Source organism: Alligator mississippiensis, chromosome 2, assembly GCF_030867095.1.
Source record: "Alligator mississippiensis isolate rAllMis1 chromosome 2, rAllMis1, whole genome shotgun sequence".
NCBI lineage: Eukaryota > Metazoa > Chordata > Crocodylia > Alligatoridae > Alligator > Alligator mississippiensis.
This window is the reverse complement of record NC_081825.1, coordinates 291,289,708-291,307,149: the sequence shown is the minus strand read 5'-3', so window position 1 is coordinate 291,307,149 and position 17,442 is coordinate 291,289,708. Positions and strand designations below refer to the sequence as shown.

Here is a 17,442-nt window from a genome sequence, read left to right as displayed (position 1 = left end):
GAGTGGAATCCCCTTTTAAAAATGGGGAGCTGAGGTAGAGAGAGATTAAGGTAAAAATATTAATTGTAGATGGCCAATCTGAGAAGACTCCAGGGCCTTTCTGGCATGTTTTATTAGCATATAGCAATTTTCCATGGTCACCACACCACGCTTGTGTAGGCCATACTCCAGAGCAGATGCTCAAATAGGTCACCCACAAAGTGAGGAAAACAGGTTTTGGTCCTCTATGAAAACGCGGGTTGGAGTGACCTGCGTTGCGCCTCGCAAGAATGCTGTGGCAGAGGTAGGGAAATAATTCAGCTTTCCAGGAGACTATTCAACTGCCCAAGCTGCAAGACCACCTTTTTTTTTTCTTGCCGCGTTTATTGCGTACCTCCCAATGACCTCAACAAAAGGAGTTGGGGGGGGGGGGGGCACAGAAAAACTACCTCCTGTATACAGTCCAGGGCTTCTGAAAAAGCAAATCGTGGGGGACAGAAATGCGATCCTAAGGCATCGTATTGGCACTTATGTGGGACTCCGCAGGGTTCAGACCTTTTGCAAGGACCTCTGCCCCTTGACTCAGGCAGTGACCGATAGCCATAGGTTGTCGTCTCTAGGTCGGTGGGTTTTAATCTTTTTAGATTTGCAGCACCCATGTGAATTGTAAACTTGTGAATTGAGCAGCACCCCATTTAAAAAACTAACGGATTATAGTGCTTACGTATTTGCAGAGGGAGGGGGAGAAGGAGAAGCTGAAAGGGAAGACCCTACGCTTTATCTCTTCAAGCTTCTCACTTTCTCCTCTCTCCCCGCTGCGCCTTTCAGAAGGTGTCATGGCAGCCTGGCATGCCATGGGACCCCGGCTGAGAATCGCTGCTCTTGAAGGAACCGCACTAGGGGGGAACAGGTGCCCGTGGTTCCCGTGGTTCTCATGTTCACTTACCAAGAACATACGGATTTGAGGCCTGTTTGAAGAAGAGGCTGCTGGATTTTTTTTTTTTTTTTTAACCTTGAGCAGCACAACATATTTTTTTCCTGAGACCTGAACCATTTGGGTGGATAGTTTCCAAAAATTTTCAACCTGACCTGCAAAATTTCAGCCTGAAAGATTGAAGTTTGGCAAAATTATCCTTGGTGAAAACAGGCTGTTACAGCCTACCCACTGGCAATGCTATTTTCTCCCCCCATCGTGGGCACCTACAGTCTAGGTCAGGGATGTCAAACTCATCTGGGCCCCAAGCCGGGTCCAGATCCTAGGCTCCTTACAGGTCAAACCAGGACCATGAGGAGCCTCGTGGGCTGGATCTGGCAGTGGTGGCACAGGGTTTAATGCAGCTGTCACTTGCCCCCACCCCCTGTAGCTCCAATCCTCCCTTGCTGAGAATTTAGCAGTAGGCCCTTCCCCCAAACCTTTGCCCTCTCTAGGATCCTTGCAGGTTGGGTGAGCCAGCTCCCTGGGCTACATCTTGGACACCTCTGTCCTAGTGCATCGGTGCTAGACCCACCAGGATCTTCAGTGGGGAAATGGATAACGGCACCAGTATCCATGCAGCAAAGTCACAGATAACTGAGGTTTCAGCCTTGTCCCCATCCTTCTGTGCACCTTGTATATGGGGAGAGAAAGAGAGGATAGGGGCAGTTCTGTGGGAGCTGTGCTAGATGGGGAATCCCTCCTGTAAGAAGAGAGGTATCCTAAGGGCCCCCTTGCAAGGGAGTCACTGAAGAGCTGTCAGCCAGGTGGGATCTGTCCCTAGCTGGGATTTGACCGAAGCCATGATATGCTTACACAGCAGAAAGCTCTGAAGGAGTGTCAAGGCTTTCCCTGAGCTCATCATTGTCTTTAATTAATTCTTTTAACCTGCTGTGCTTCTTTGAAAATTTCTGCTGATGGGCTGATGCAAGTAGCATGGAGAGTTGGTCACTAAAAATTTCCTTTAAGGGTTTGGCTCCGTAGCACTTTTGGCCTGGTGCCTTATGTGCAGTCTGTTGCAGCCCTGACAAAGCAAAAACATAAGCTTGTAGAAAAGAAACAATCTAAAACATACTATACCATTGATTAATGTATCTATCAATCCAGTAATTTATTTGATGTTGGTTGCAATGCATCCAAATCCAGAATTCTGTAGCATTTTTTTAAAGGGAGGCTAGTTGCCAGTGTTACTTCCCTGCTGTTTTTTGATGTGAAACTTAAATTACTAATGAAGAATATCTGGGGAAGAAAGATGCTGGGAAATATCTTAAAGCTTTAAAGGGAGGATTGTTGGGCAAAAGCTTAGTGAAGAGGATATGGCCTACACCTCCAGCTTTGCAACAGAGGTTCTGCATGGCCGTTCTGCTCTCTGGTATTCAGTGTTTCCATTTGCAAACTGGCAGTGCTAATATTTCAGAGGTGTTGGGAGTCTGACGTCCATTGTTATTTCTAAAGCAGTTTGTGTTTTTGGCTTAGAAGGACTTTGTAAAGGCAAAGGAGTCGCTCTACTTAGGTTAGATTGCTGGTTTCGTGTTGGAATGATGATGCTATTAATCTGCTATCTGTGGGCTCTCTTTTTGCACTGCCTCTCTCCAGTCTTGCAACAGCACATTCCCTCCCTCTCCTTCTGTAGTTCTGCCCTTAATTTGGTCAGTTCTTTTGATGTGGCTTTTACTTTAGCTCAAAGGACTGAAAGCTGATGACATGGCTGCATTAATATCATCTAGCAGAGCCATTGTTTCCAAATCTCCAGTTCTCCCCTGTTTGGCCTCCTATCTCTACAAGCCCCGAGTTCCGCTTTCCTCTGATGGGAAAGATCTGAGGTTGTTCCCGAACCTGCCTCTCTCATCCTGATAAAATATGTGGCGCTGCTGCCAAGCCACCAAAATATCCTTGGCAGCCTGCGATAGCAACTGAAAACAACAAACACAATACAATTGTCAAAAAAGGTCACTGCAGAGAGCTGAGGCAGGACTGAATTTTCGGGAAGGTTCAGGGCTTTCTGTGAGTCAGGCATGGGACGCGCGTGGCTGGCTAGAGGAACGTTAAAGATCATGCGAGACTTGTAGTTGCCCTTGACCTGGTGCAGTCTTTCTAAGGGCAGAGGGGGGAGTTGGTGAAAGGAAGCAGCTTGCTTCATGCTAGCTTTTGTCCACAGGACTGACACTTCAGTGCTTGGCAGGAAAGCTTTCCGGCATTTTTTATTGCCTTGCACATAAGTCATGAATGTCTCAATAATTCTGTCATGAGCCCTCTCTGCAGTTAAAAGCTTGACTGCGGTAGTGAATGGGCTGCACTGACTGTGTATGCAATGATCCAGCTGAGCTGCCCGTAAATCTGAGCTCAGACACTTTCAGGGGCGGCGCTACGGGGAAGGTGGGGGCGGCTGTAGCCTTCCTGTAGCCATCCCGCCGAGTGCCCCTGTCCAAGCCCCCCGCCTCCCCCTTGGCCACTGCCGCCTGCCCTTTCCTGCCCACAGAGGTATGGCGCTCCGGGCCCAGCCTGGACCCATCTGTTTGCATGCAGTATATATTTTTATTCCCTTGTTATCTCTATGTTATCTCCTGCAGATAACATAGCTAAAACACATGTTTAAGTGGGTATTGTTAAAAGAATGAATAAGTCTGTTTGACCAGAAGAGATATAGCGCAGCACCCCCAATTTTCTGTCTAGCCACTTCCCCAGGAAGTGGCTGGCACTAACTACCCCTGGATGCTTTCTTTCATCACATCAATCAGCACTTGGAGCCTACTCTGTACTTAAAAACTTTTGTGGTATTGTTAATGCTGGCAAAACCCTTCTGGTGCTGCCAGTCTAAGCAGATGAGTGTTAAAGTGCTTTTGCCACAATAGTTGATAACAGTTCCCTAATCAAAGTGAGCCATAATGGTTGATGTATTTCTATGTGAGGATCTCCACTATCTGGTATAACCTCATCTGCACCAGGCCTTTGCTGGCATAACAGTGTTGCAGAAAGAGTCACACCCTCCCAAAATCCTGCTCTGCCAGCCAAAGTTCGCATCCTGCACGTGTTTTGAGAGGGCAGTCGTGAACGGACACTTCAACACTCAGCAAACAAGCACTTTGTCCTATTGTTTTGGTGGACACACATTCAAACCCTGCCCAGGCCAAGCCAGAATAAAATTAGCATTCAAAGCACTGCATGATCTGTGCCATCATTGAGCTACCTTTACATCGGGCCCCATGCAAGCATCATGCCAGCGATGGGAAGAACCATGGCAATCACGCATCTGCCAAAGTCTCCTCCAAATAACAACACAGCAGACACTGCTGACTGGCTGTAGGAGGTTATTGCCTCCATAATGCAATGTTCCCCGGCCCTGGTGAGAGGGTGGCCCCAGGAGAGCTGCCAGGCACATCCACGATGAAGAGCCACGAGACTACAAGCCCCGGTGTACACTGCAGCACTGTGGGACAGTGTGACGCGGCAGGCTGGGACTTGTAGTTTCTCGGGGGACAATGGAGGCGGTTACCAGGATACCGCAGTAAACAATCTCTCCGAGTCCCTTGTTCTCAGCCCCAGCCGGGCTCCCGGGGACCGCCATGCCCCCGTGAGTCTCCCAGGCATGGCCACCGTCCAGCTGCCCCGGTGGGAAGGAGCGGCGTGGGGGTGAGAGTTTGGTGGACGGGGCGAAGAAAAAAGGAGGCTCGTGTCAGATCCGAGTTATGTCCTCTCCTTGTGTCTCTCCCACAGGCCTAACAGAGCCTCCAAGTAGCCCGAGCGCAGAGAGGCCAGCAGGGACTCGAGGCACGGATGTGGCCTGGGAGCCCCGACCCGGCTGCCCGAGACGAAACCTGCTCCTAGAAGGCTGCAAGGTGACGGAGACTGTATCGCCTTCGCTTTCTCGAAGGCGATAACCAAGAACTCGGCTGAGCGCTGAGGAACACGTGCTTCGGTAACTAAAAAGCGGCAGGGACGGGACAATGTTGCGATACCCTTTTGTGGTACTGAAGCTTTTGGCGAGCAACTCAACCTGGGCTTCTGCATGTTTAAATGGGGGTGAACGGTATTTACCTCATAGAGGCGAGACCCTCGGGCAGGCAGAGCGGACCGTGCGTCCCCGCAAGCGGCCGGGAGCTTCGGTCCTGGTGTGATCTGGAGGCACCGTACCCGCAGGTATTCCCTGGGCTCTTGTTTCCTGTCCTCGAATCCGACATTTCCACCTCTTGCATCACTGCTGCTTCTGCTCGGTCTCGGATTTGGTTTATAACCCCATATAAGTGCAATATAAGGGAATTGCGCTTATATGCAAAGACACTGCTTTTGTCCTTTCATCACAGGATTGCAAAATGTTACGAAGAGCTGGGTATTGTCTCATTAAACCAAAGGGGAAATTGAAACCCAGAGAAGCTAAAATCAGACCCCAGCTCAGAGTCAGAGAACGGATGAGTCCCAGTTCTGTGTTTATAACAGGGCTTTTGTCAACGCTAAATTATTGTCATGTTTCATATTCATCACTTAGCTGAGCTATTAGAGATGGGTGTGTGAGACGCTGTTATATAGGGATTTGCTTCTGTAGGACTGGTTAGCTAGCTGGCAAAAAGCTATAGAAAGCCTTAATTCTAAGTCTGCTTTAAACTCATTTTCCCCAGCCGCAGAAAAAGGGCTTTGGGAAAAAGATGCATTTTATTTTAAATTTGGCTACAAAGTGATTTATAAGAAAGACAGAAAGGTTTTCTTTTGTTTTCTTCCAGAGCTTTCCCTGCCACCTCCCACTTGTTTTTCACGTTGGAAATAAAAAGCATGTAAAATGTTGTCTTTTATAGCTTTATTTGGATTCCTGGGGGTCTAAATCATATTTATTGTTAATTCTTAGTCTTCATTTAAATGGACATGGGCTCTGCTGAAATGTTAACAACAGGTTTTTTTTCCCCCTGAGTCTCAGTCATTTATGTGCAATAGATATTACCAAATCCAAACCAAAAATGTATTTTTTAAAGAGTCTGACTACAAACTCCTTCTCCAGTTTGTAGCTCCATTTTCATACTGTAGTTTCTTTAGACATCAAAGCATGGCAGATTCCACCAACACTTTTAGTTCTTTTAATACTATTAATCTGCTATCTGTGGGCTCTCTTTTTGCACTAGAACCGTTTCTCTATTTGCCTGGCTGAGGGACCGCTCCTCAGAAACTTGCCTGGCAACATGTGAGTGAAAAGAAAGGTCAAGAAAGAAAAACCAGTGGCCCAATTACACAGGGGTTGTGTCTTAAATACTTTGTTGAACTGGGATGAGGATATGCCTGAATTGTATTTCATTACATATGATATTCTATTTTAATTTGTGTAGATGATGAAAGTCACTCCAGGGGTGTGGTTCTGGAAAGATGACACCAACACACTTGAATTTGCAAGGTAAGCATTTAAAGTTATGATTTAAAGATGTAGATGCTTAGGTCCTGATCCCACACACTCCTTACTCAGGTAAAATTGGATCCCACAGGAGCTTTGCCTAAATGTGATCTTCAGAACCAGCCCCTACACACGTGCTTCTCCTGTTGAAAGAATAGTTTCTGCACCTCTCCTCTGTATCATTCATCCCAGCAGGTTCATGGAAAGGGAAAAGTGACTTGGAGATAAATACGTTAGTGGTATTTATCAATATTGTTCTCCAGCAGAATGCACAACACTGGGCTCATTATGAATGCTCAGCAAGGCACATTAGTCAGATGCCCGTGTGACTGGGAGACACAGCTGAAAGTTGAGAGCCAAATTCAAACCCAGTGTGTGCAAGTGCAGTTCGTTGAAGCCAGTGGAGCTGTGCCCACTGATGCCAATGATATGTGTAATCCTGAGTGGGCGCATCTATATGAGATGGTTACTGTGGGGTTGCCCGATTAACTCCACAGCAAACATCTCAGCATCTACACGTGCAGTGCTATTAGACCGCAGGAACAATGAACCTTGCTGTAGGTTAGTACTTGTAAATACAAGTACTATCGTGTAGCTGAGTTTTTTTTATTCCACAGCAACATGTGTAGACGCTGATGGGGCTGGCTGGGGCATGAGGGTGCTTCAGTGCAGGGGTTGCTTGCCGACTAACCTTGTACTGAAGCACCCTTGTGCCCCAGCCAGCCTCTACGCAGCACATTGAGCCAGGTTGGAGCAGCCTTGGACTGGCAGGCTGACCCCCCAGACTTTGCCAGCTGGGGGTGCTCCAATCCGGCACGATGTGCTGTGGTCCCAGACGTGCGTGTAAACACAGCACCAAGGGAGCAGTAAACTCTGGTGTGATATGTGCCGGAGTTTATTGCTTCGCATTTATATGCATGTGTAGGTCTGCCCAGTACTCCCGAAGCATCTAAGAAATATAGTTAAATACAACCACCTACTTCGTATATGGGAAGATTGCTTTGATGTATAATTGCTTTTTATATCTGCATGGCAATTTTGGATTAAGACTGTACTGGGCCGACAGGAAAACAAATTTGGGTCAGCAGAAAAACAATATAAGTCGGCTGTTCCTTCTTTGAGCAGCTAACAGTGTGTGGGCCATGTAGAGCAGATAATTATTAGGAGTCAGGCGCGTGATTTCTGGCTGCCTCTCTGCCTCCTTTGCATATTTCCAGTCTTCCTTAGGGGTCAGGCCTTTCCTGCATAGACCCATCTCCTCCCTGCCCTATTCTTGATTTCAAGAAGCTCTGTCCTATTCTTGATTTCACAGAGTGGGCTTGAATTTAGGAAGTAACTTTTGTATCACAGGGATGGTTACACTGCCCCTGTTCATATGTATTCAACCTAGAAATGTGGAGAAACTTCTGCAGGGTGTCCTCCATCTCTGCTTTCAAGAACACTTGAGACAGGGTCTTGAGAGTGGCTGCTGGGGGTGCCTTCAGATCACTTCCACATTCCCACTTTTGGTGTATGTGGACAGGGTTTGCTTCCTTCCTGAGAGCCTGGGGGACACGGGGTAGGTACCCCCCCGCCGGCTCTTTCACCTTTCAGGGCTCTCTGTGGCAGGTAAAATAGTGGCATAATGGAAACCACCAAATGGTTTCTCCTTCTATGACTCTCTCTTTGGGGAGCAAAAGCTGTCGGCTCCCCAGATAGAAACAACCGAGGAAGAGAAGGGCCTACATGCTCTAGTGGATCACAACTTGACTATGAGCCATCCAGGTGATGCAGCCAGGAACAAAGCAGATGCATCAGGGAAGACATTTCCTGTGGAGACAGGGAAATAGCTCTGCTATTGTACAAGGCACTGATGAGACCTCATCTGGGATATCATCTCTATCTTTTTGTTTAAGAAAGATGAATTCAAAACTGGAATTCAGACAGAGAAAGGCCACAACGATGGTTAAGGGAATGGAGAACTTTTCAAACAGAAGGAAACTAAAAAAGCGTGGCTTGTTTAGTTCTGGCTGTGTGTGGTTGTGACTTCTGTCTATAAATATATTGAACAGTAAACCCCAGGGAGGGAAAGGAGCAATTTGAACCAAAGCATTAGTACAAGAACAAACATGTATAAACATGTATAAACAGCATTAGCACAAGAACAAACTTTATAAACTGTCCATGAATAAATTAGCCTGGGAATTAAGAGAAGGTTTGCAGCTTCACTCTGAGAAGTGAGAATAGCCTTCCAAAAGGAGGGGGTGGGAGCAAAACCCTACCTGCTTTTTAGAGGGTTTTCTTAGTTCATGGAAGGGATTTATGATCTGGTCTCTGATAGCAAGGGCCTGGCATCAGTGACTCTTCTAGTCCTATCTTTCAACGTACTTAAAAGCCGTCTCCGATATCCTTCCTCTGTCTCAGTCCAGAAGTTTGTCTCATTGTCATATGGTGGCCCAAACTCATGGGCATTATATTCCAGAACGCTGAACTCTTTGAACTGTCATTAACAATTGCTGTTTCTGTTCCTAAACATCCATATTTTTGTGTGTTACAGCTTTGCCCCAGCACCCGATGCTAAAGAGAAACTCAAGAAGGGCAAAGCAATCCATTTTCAGGAAATGAGTACTAAAACAGCAGACAGGTATTCCAGCTTACCCTCACTTAGTTAAAACTGAGACAGCATTATTAGGGTGGGAGTCATAAGGACTATATATTTTGCCTTGTTCTAACAAAGTAGGTTGGACAGAAAAAAAATTGGCCATTTCAGTAGTTTATTCAGGGTGAGGGGTTGAGGGTAGAATGGGATGAGTGTTAGTAGTCAGAGATACATGATGGCTAATTGAGCTCTGACACTGATTTGGCATGACCTTGGGCAAATCACTTAACATTTCTGCCTCTGTTTCCAGATCTCTTAGGATCAAAAAAGAATACTAGTCTGCAGAGAGGACTATTGTGAGGATGGATTAATTCATTCATCTTTGTAAAGTGCTTCCAAAGTGTATTATTATTACTGTTGTTATGACTTATGATTTATTTTTCAAATGTACAAAGTGGCAAAAGTCACTGTCATCTTAACTGTTCTTAACTTAAACCATTTTAAAACCTATACAGTATCATCACAATGTTGTTGTGTTCCCAAATGAAAGAGTCACAATCAGAAATGATCTTAGGAGCTGAAGAATCCTGGTTCACTGAACACGGTCAACCTGGAAAAGCATGTTTAGGGACGTTAACAGATTAATGAAAGAAACAGAAAGTGAAGCGTATTTATTAAGAGCTTTTTAACTGCCAGTTTACATCTTGGAATTAAATCAGCTAAAGAGAGAACCTTCCAGGTGTTAACAACAAGCATGTATAACACAAGGGGAATGAGCAGTGCGTTTTAAATGGTGTTTGCAGGTCAACTCCCACTATGTTTCAAGAATTGTTCGGTGCAAAATTCCCTGAGAAAAGATTAAAGTCAGTAGAAGAGATATCGCCCAGGCTCTCAAAACGTGGACAAAAAGAGTATGTGACCCTGGATGATGTTAAATGTGAGCAATTTCCATAATTTTATTTCAGTACCCTATTACTCTTACAGTTTGGAAAAGTATTTCTTGAAAAGGTTAGGGCTCATAGTAGAGATAATATCTTTTATTAGATCAACAAGATTTTTGCAAAACAATTCTTTAAAATTTATTGGAAAGGTTGATTTTTTTTTTTTTACTGGACTTATTTTTAACATACATTTTTTCCTTTGTGTATTTTTAGATGCTGCTCTGTTTTTAGTACAAGAAAATGAATCGTATCATATATCCTCTTTTACAACAATTATGAGGTAGGCAGCTTGGAATTTGAAGTATTTTTGTGTTTGCATTTTACTGGCATTGGATTTAGAGCTTGTTAGAGCTTGTAAAGTGTGGAGAGCAAAATACTAGAGGTTTAAAATCCCTTCTCTACCAATGGTAGAGTTTGGTGGAAGATGCTACCAAATACATTTTTGCCCTGAAATGGACAGAGAATTCATTATCTTATCCTCATGAAGGGCTTTTTATTATGTTTAATGGTTAAGGCCTAGATTGTAAAATGGGCTCAGATTTTAGAGTATTTAGATGTGTAATTCCCACTGAACTGCTTTTTAAAAATTTGGGCCTTGGGGTCTGTGTTGCGGGCACTCTGGCTAGCATGGCTGAGTATGAGCAATTGGTACCATAGTTTGCTTCTGTATGGTCAGCAGTACATTATTTCCATGCTGCCCAGTAGGGCTGTGCAAAACAGCACCGTTCCATTTTGCCTTTGTTTCGAGGTTTCGACAGAACAGTGTTTCATATCGAATTTCATTTTGATTCGAAACAGCTATTCTGTTTTGCTTCATCAAAACAGTGAGGCTGTTTCGACTCTGTTTCAACGTTTTGCTAGATTGGCCAGGGATGGGAAGTCAGCCCAGCTGGGCTGACTTCTAAGGCTGTGCAAAATTTCACTGGCCGTTTCGTTTCAACACTGTTTTGACTCATTTCGCGGTCCAAACAGCAAAATCATAGATTTCATAGACATTAGGGCTGGAAGGGACCTCGGAAGATCATCGAGTCCAGGCCCCTGCCCCATGGGCAGGAGGTCAGCAGGGATCATAGGATCTCAGCAAGATAAACATCCAGATGTCTCTTGAAGGCGTTCAAAGTAGGTGCTTGAAACAAAACAAACTGAAATGAAACAAAGGGCTTCGGAGCAGCCTCGAAACAAAACGAGGCTAGTCGAAATGTTTCAAAAGTCAAAACGTTTTGACCATAGCACTGGGGATGGGAAGTCAATCCAGCTGGGCTGAGTTCCCATCTGTGGCAGGGCACTGTGCGTGCCTGCCACTTTAAAGGCCCAGGCAAGTGGCCAACAGGTGCTTAATTGCGGCAGCCAGTTTTGATCCATGGCTGCCTATATAAACGGGGCAGTTTGCTGCTGGCAGGGCAGGCAGTAACATCGCCTGGGTGCGAGGCTGCTCGGAGCATCTTGGAGGTCAGGGCAGGAACTGTAGGGGATGGTTTGGAGGCTCCTGATCCTGACCTAAAACTGTACCCTGCTGGGAGTGAGTGGCCTGGTGGGGCTCTCAGTGGTGCGGGAGCCCCCAGGAAATGCCAGACCAGTTACTACCGTGGTGAAAGTCGAGTAGAGGCACCTTAACCCCAGCCCTCACCTTCGGGTGGGTCATATTACATCAGAGCAGGATAGGCCAGGTAAGCTTCTGGAGGCGCCTGAGCCTGCTGGGAGAGTGACCACGCAGGGCCAGGCACGCTTCCAGGAGCACCTGAGCCATGAATGGGGGAACCCCGATCCCTAAATGCAGGCAGGAGGCAAAAACCCCACTGAGATACTCAACTGGTCAATGCTGGGGCCAGGACCAAAGGGTCAAAAGGGCCAGGGGCTCACCGTGAGGGACGCCCACGAAGAGCTAAGAAGCTCAGGGTCCTGACTGGGCCTGAGACGGGGCCAGGGCTTACGGAAGTTGAAGGTCCCCAGGGTTCGGGGCCACAGATAATGGGCGAAGGCTGAGCTAACTGCCTGAGATGCCATCTGCGAGGCTTGGGCTGCGGTGTAGGGATGGAACAGAGCCGTGGATAGCCCCCACCAATATCAGGGTGTACAATGGGCAGCCTCCCGCCTTAACTAACAACATTATTAATTAACAACAAGGAGTGGTGGGCAAGACAGGTGGGCGGCATGCCCAGAGGCAGGTGGGAAACTAGCCCTGAGGCTAGCCAGGGATGCCCACTTCACCACACCATCCCTTGCACTACGATCGGGCTGGGGATGGGAAGTCAGTCCAGATGGGCTGAGTTTCCCCAACACAATGGTAGCACTGGGGAGAGGAACTCAGCCCAGCTGGACTGGCTTCCCATCCCCAGCACTATGGTCGAAACGTTTTGACTTTTGAAACGTTTCGACTAGCCTTGTTTTGTTTTGTGGCTGTTTCTAAGCCCTTTGTTTCATTTTGATTTTGCTGTTTCAACCTCAAAATGAGTTGAAACAGTGTCGAAACAAAACAGCCAGCAATATTTTGCATAGCCCTACTGCCCGGAGCAAGAGGATTTCAGATACAGAAGTTATGTGTTTTATAACCAATCTATTTCTGGAGGTCTGTGTCCTGTAATACATTCTTGAACATAGGATTCTTGGACAGTGTGTATTTCCATAAGGACCCACAAACCTTTTTTATTGAGTCTAGTGCTTGCTACAAATAAGACTGCTCAGGATAAGAAGTCTGAGGGTGTGTTAGCAGCCTGTAGGTTGTTAGGGGCAAGGACCCTTAACCCTTATATCAGGTGTCACAATGATCTTAACTTTTGTTTAGGAGTAGACAGCTTGATGAATTCCTCATGGCTCTGCTTTACTACTTGTCTTATTTTCTGGAGAAAATCACACTGGAAAAGAAACCCAAATCTTTAATGGGGTAAGTAGAGACTCTATGAAGGTAAGGATGCACAGGCAGATCCTGCAAGCCCTTGCTCATACAGGAAATTCTTCCTCCAGGGAGAGTCCTATGGCTCCAGTAGGATGCACATTTGAGCAGGGATTACCCACGTGCAAAGGCTGAAGGATCAGGCTCCTGAGATATACAGGGTATATTTCCCACTTCTGGTTCTGTTTGGAGGCATTGATCTGCTGTCCACAAGGAATGCTCTGCAGGACTGCTTAGCAATCCTGGCATATATTGGCACAGTTAATAGAGTTAAAGACTGAGGACCTGCTCCCGTAGGCACAGGTACCAAAAACACTCATTTCACCTCCGAGCCTGGTACTTCTCCCTGCCTCTTGTCTGCCTTGTCTATTCAGACTTCAAGGCACAGACTGGCTCTTACTTGGTATAAGTACTGTGCTTAATGCACCATCTCACTTGGAACAATATTATGCCCTTTGACTTTAGTGAGAGTGCAAAGACATGGTACATTTACACCGATGTAGTTTACATCATTTGTACATCAGAATGAGTTCCATCAGTGTCTGGAGCGAAGCAACTGGTTCCATTTGTTGCGATTACAATATCTTGCCACTAGGTGGCATGACCCAGTAACACGTTTTTTGCATGGAGCAAAGGGCTATTTTGAATGATATCGACTACGGCTGCAGATACCAGTGTAACTTACATCAATGTGTGGTTATTTCTGACTCTCTGAGGTCTAGTTTTACCCCAGGGGAGTGATTCATGCTGGCATTGGACTCTCTTATGTGTTCACGCCACATTTATTTCACTGTAAAGGACGATTACATCAGAGTTGATGTGTAGCATGCTGTACCCTGGAACTAGTCGTAGAAGTTAGCAGTGCACCCAGCTATGTGTATTTGTTGGACGTGGCCTCAAGTAATCAAACGATTTCACCAGTGTCACCTTGCAAGGGCTGTTCTAAGCAAGCAACCTTCTGTAAGAGGTTAACGCATTGGCAGCTTGCAAAGTATGAACCGTTCCCTGTCTTGCAGAAGGGTTTTGCCACAACTCTGTTAACCAGCAGAAGGCTGGTATTTCCCAGTGACCAGGCAAGTTAATGACCCATATGTTATGGAGCTACAAGAGAAATTCCAGAGATGAGAGTAGCTTTCCATTATATGCTGGACTTTAGCATGCTTAAAACTAATAGATTATGCATGAGGTTTCTTATGTGTTGTCTCCTGCCTAAAAAATGTTCTTGTATTTGGGGTCACTTTATTTTGGGTCACTTTTATTTTCAATTGCCATGTCCAGATGGTTTAAAATGCATGTATACCTGATGATTAAGTATTATAAACAAGTTGTATTATGACAATCATATGCTAGATCAGGGGTGCTGAACCTCCAGCCCCATGTCATCCAGCCTGGGAGTCTCCTCCTGGGTCCAAAAATTGCTTCTCCCCTGCTGCCAAATTTCCAGACCTGTGGGGAGCCCTGCAGATTGGATAACGTGGCCCTGTGCACTATATTGCATGCACAGGGCCTGGTGGTGGCAGTGGAGGGCCCAATCCTGATGCTTTGGGCCAGGTGAAGGTAGTGTTGCCCAGTCCTGGTGTGCTAGGTTGGGTGAAGATGGTGCAGTCTGATCATGACATGCTGGGCAGGGTGGTACTGTACTGATCAGGGCATGCAAGGTCTGCAGAAGCAGTGCAATCCAGAAGTGCAAGGATGAGTAAGGCAGCATGGAGCTTGGCGGATACAGTGTGGGGCCTGATTTTGGCACCTGAGGCCCAATCTGACATGTGGACCAGCCCCATGGCAATTTCAATTCAGACTACAGATGTCCACATGCATATTGTGATGGCTGTAGTCTGGATTAAACATAGAAAAATGTATGTCTATAAATGCCCAGAGAGACTTACACCCAGAAATATTACGTTGCCCCACCAGCATTACAAAGCTGCCTAGAAAGCCATTGAAATCATTCCTGGAACAAATGGGCTCTCCAGAGCTGGTTTTGTGCCTCATGAGGGTTTGCTCAGAGGAACAAACATGTTTTTTTCTGAAACACCTGCCACACTTTGACGGATCTCTTCTAAATAGTACACCCATCCTAAAGGCTATTTTTATTTATATAATTTTAACAGGACTCTGAACTTGCTAGAAAGAAAGGACATGGAGGAGGCACTAGTTAAGCTCTCCATAGCCAAGACACAGCTTGCCAAGATATACTGCATCCTCATTCTTGGACTGGGAATGGCTGATCAGCATCACATGGCCTGCGGCAAGTAAGGAAATGCCTGGGATGGCCACAGAAACCTTTCCCCTATGGTAACATCCACCACTGTCAGGAGCCATTGTGCCTGGGCCCACATATTGTGACAGACAGATGCTCACAATAACCCAATTCAAGTGAGCATCTGTATATAACTGTTGCGGGAGTGAAAGTACTGGACAGGGCCAAAGGAACACAAGGCAGGATTTGGAGAGTGTCTGGGGCCTGGCATCTGCCTGGTATCTTTTCACCTCTAAATGTGTGTGACTTCAGTTTTCAGTAAAGTGGTGTGGTTTCAACACACTGCAGCAGGGCTTTGGATCCCTCCCTCGGGGCTTTGTGCCTGGTTTGTGGAAGCCTCGCTGGCTCGAGGAACCGTAACGTCCTGATGGAGCCCAGCACAATTGACTAGACATGATTTGCCACCTCTGCGTCCTTAGGGCAGATGGTTGGGGCAGTGGTTGCTAGAAGGTGTGAAGGTCAGTATATTTTAGGAGGAGAAAGGTAAGAGACTGCGTCTGTGTAATACATCAAGAAGCACACCTCCCTGGGATGGGAGTGGCAGAGCACCGCTGCACAGCTCACCAGGACATGATGAGTTTCCCCTGGAAGCTGACAGGAGACAATTCAGCATCAAAATCCAGGGTGTGGGAACTGCCCCAGGCAAACCTGCGGCTTTCTGCAGTCATCTGCTGAGCAACTCTGCTGCCAACTCCCAGGTTCACTCTCTGACTCTCCTACCCGTCTGCCTCAGAGTCGCTTCCATGTACTTAGAGGGCAGGGAGGGAGTTTCCTCCTCGTGGGTGGGGAGCAGGGAAGGGGCTTTCTTGGTGATGAAGAGGAGAGGAAAGAGCCCACTGCAGGCCTCCTGGATAGGGTCACCTCATCCTCTGGGACTGGAGGAGCATGCCAACATTGTGTGTACTGCACTTGCATTTCTGGACTGACTGCACTGAGTGATGTGGGGATTATTTTAAGTGTCTTGCTGATTGGGGAGTGCTGCACTGGCCATTCCTCCTTCCTGTTGGAGCAGGCAAGATAGTGCAGCTCCCAATGCTGCAGGTGCAAAACATGGCCTGTGGGCCTTCCCGCCTGTCAGTTAGAGCTGCTTATATTGAAGAACTAATACCCCCACTGTCATCACTAGGACACCGTTTCCTTCACAACAAATCAGAGGAGTCAAGTCCCTCACTTCTTTTGCCTGATAGAAGACAAGGTGCAGGGTTGTTGCTATAAAAAGAGAGGGTTATACAATAGGTAATAAGGGATCAAAATGAGATACTAATATTTATTTTAAATGGTGCCCTGAAGAGAATGGGGGCCCCATTATGAAGCTCCGTAGGAGGGATAAGAAGAAATATCCATTTCCAGTATTTGTTATGGGGGAATTGTTACCATTGTTAGTGGATGCACAGTGTAGCCAATGCTAAGTGCTTTTGAAAATAGTGCCATATCCACACCTGTCCCTCAGTGATGGGTCCCTCCATGACAGATCACACGCATACATTTTGCAAATATGTGAATAGATAAATACAGTCCTTCCAAAACTGACTCACTCTTTGAGTGTTGGCTGCATCCTCCCTGGTAACTCCCTAAGCCTTCTAGAATAAAAGGTATTATGCAACTCTAATCAACATGCATTGGCTATTTGGGTGAGGTGGGTGGGAAATTTCAGTAAGATGCTTTTTGTTGGAAAATACCAATTTCTCAAAATGCAAAACATGGGAAAAGGGTCCCTTTTGGTAAACAAATTAGTTGGAACATCTTTTAAATAAAACAGTGGAAAAATTATTGAAATGTCCCACTTGGACACTTTAGAAACAATCTGTTTTTGATTGTGAAATAGCTTCGTGTTTGGAAATCCACATTAATTATAGCTAAACAATCGATAAGATCAACATGCATGGTGAAGGTATTAAAATGAAATTATTCTTTTGCCCAGCAAAGTGTTTTCATGTTGACGGTTCAAAGTATTTTCAAGATTTTGACTTTCTACCTTGATTCAGGATGGGAATTTTTTTTTGACAATTTGAAAATTTCCCATGGTTGGGAAATCTGTATCCAGCCCAGGTCTACTAATTTTCCATATGCAGGCAGCAAATAATTGATTGGTCAGGAGTTTTCTCTAGAAATTAAGCAAGGAGCTTATTTTGGCTCTTTCTTTGCTCTTTTGACAGTATTTTAATAATCCTTGTAGCAGTAGGACACTGACTACCATGGTCTTTCTGCTTTACTTGTGGCAGGTTAGGGTGTTATACCTTGTGGTTGTGCGACAGCGTTGTGTAGTTTAACTAGTAGATTAGACAAGGATTCGTATGGGATGGTTTGGATAGGGATAACCCGCCCTTTGGCAGTGGGCTGGACTAGATGTGACCACCAGGTCCCTTCCAGCCTGACTTTTCCATGATTTTATGAGGAAGAAGAGTATGAGTTTCAAATGGGATCCGTATGTGACTTAACAATTGAGGTGT

The 17,442-nt window shown here is 46.0% G+C and overlaps 1 protein-coding gene across 7 annotated transcripts in view; it reads left to right on the top strand.

Moving 5' to 3' along the window:
- The window catches only part of PPP1R36 (protein phosphatase 1 regulatory subunit 36), a 46,050-nt gene that overhangs the window by 8,524 nt on the left and 20,084 nt on the right, over positions 1-17,442 (top strand). The window contains exons 1-8 of one of the 7 annotated variants that reach the window (XM_019479978.2): positions 4,449-4,523; positions 4,667-4,868; positions 6,262-6,326; positions 8,860-8,946; positions 9,705-9,838; positions 10,056-10,122; positions 12,625-12,723; positions 14,844-14,984. In XM_019479978.2, the coding sequence (XP_019335523.1) occupies positions 6,262-6,326; positions 8,860-8,946; positions 9,705-9,838; positions 10,056-10,122; positions 12,625-12,723; positions 14,844-14,984 (593 nt within the window). In that variant the 5' untranslated portion in view covers positions 4,449-4,523; positions 4,667-4,868. Of the gene's footprint in view, positions 1-4,448; positions 4,583-4,666; positions 4,869-4,888; positions 5,090-6,261; positions 6,327-8,859; positions 8,947-9,704; positions 9,839-10,055; positions 10,123-12,624; positions 12,724-14,843; positions 14,985-17,442 lie in introns of those variants that run through there. The other 6 variants (XM_019479977.2, XM_019479979.2, XM_059723304.1 and 3 more) reach the window with 6 other exon arrangements.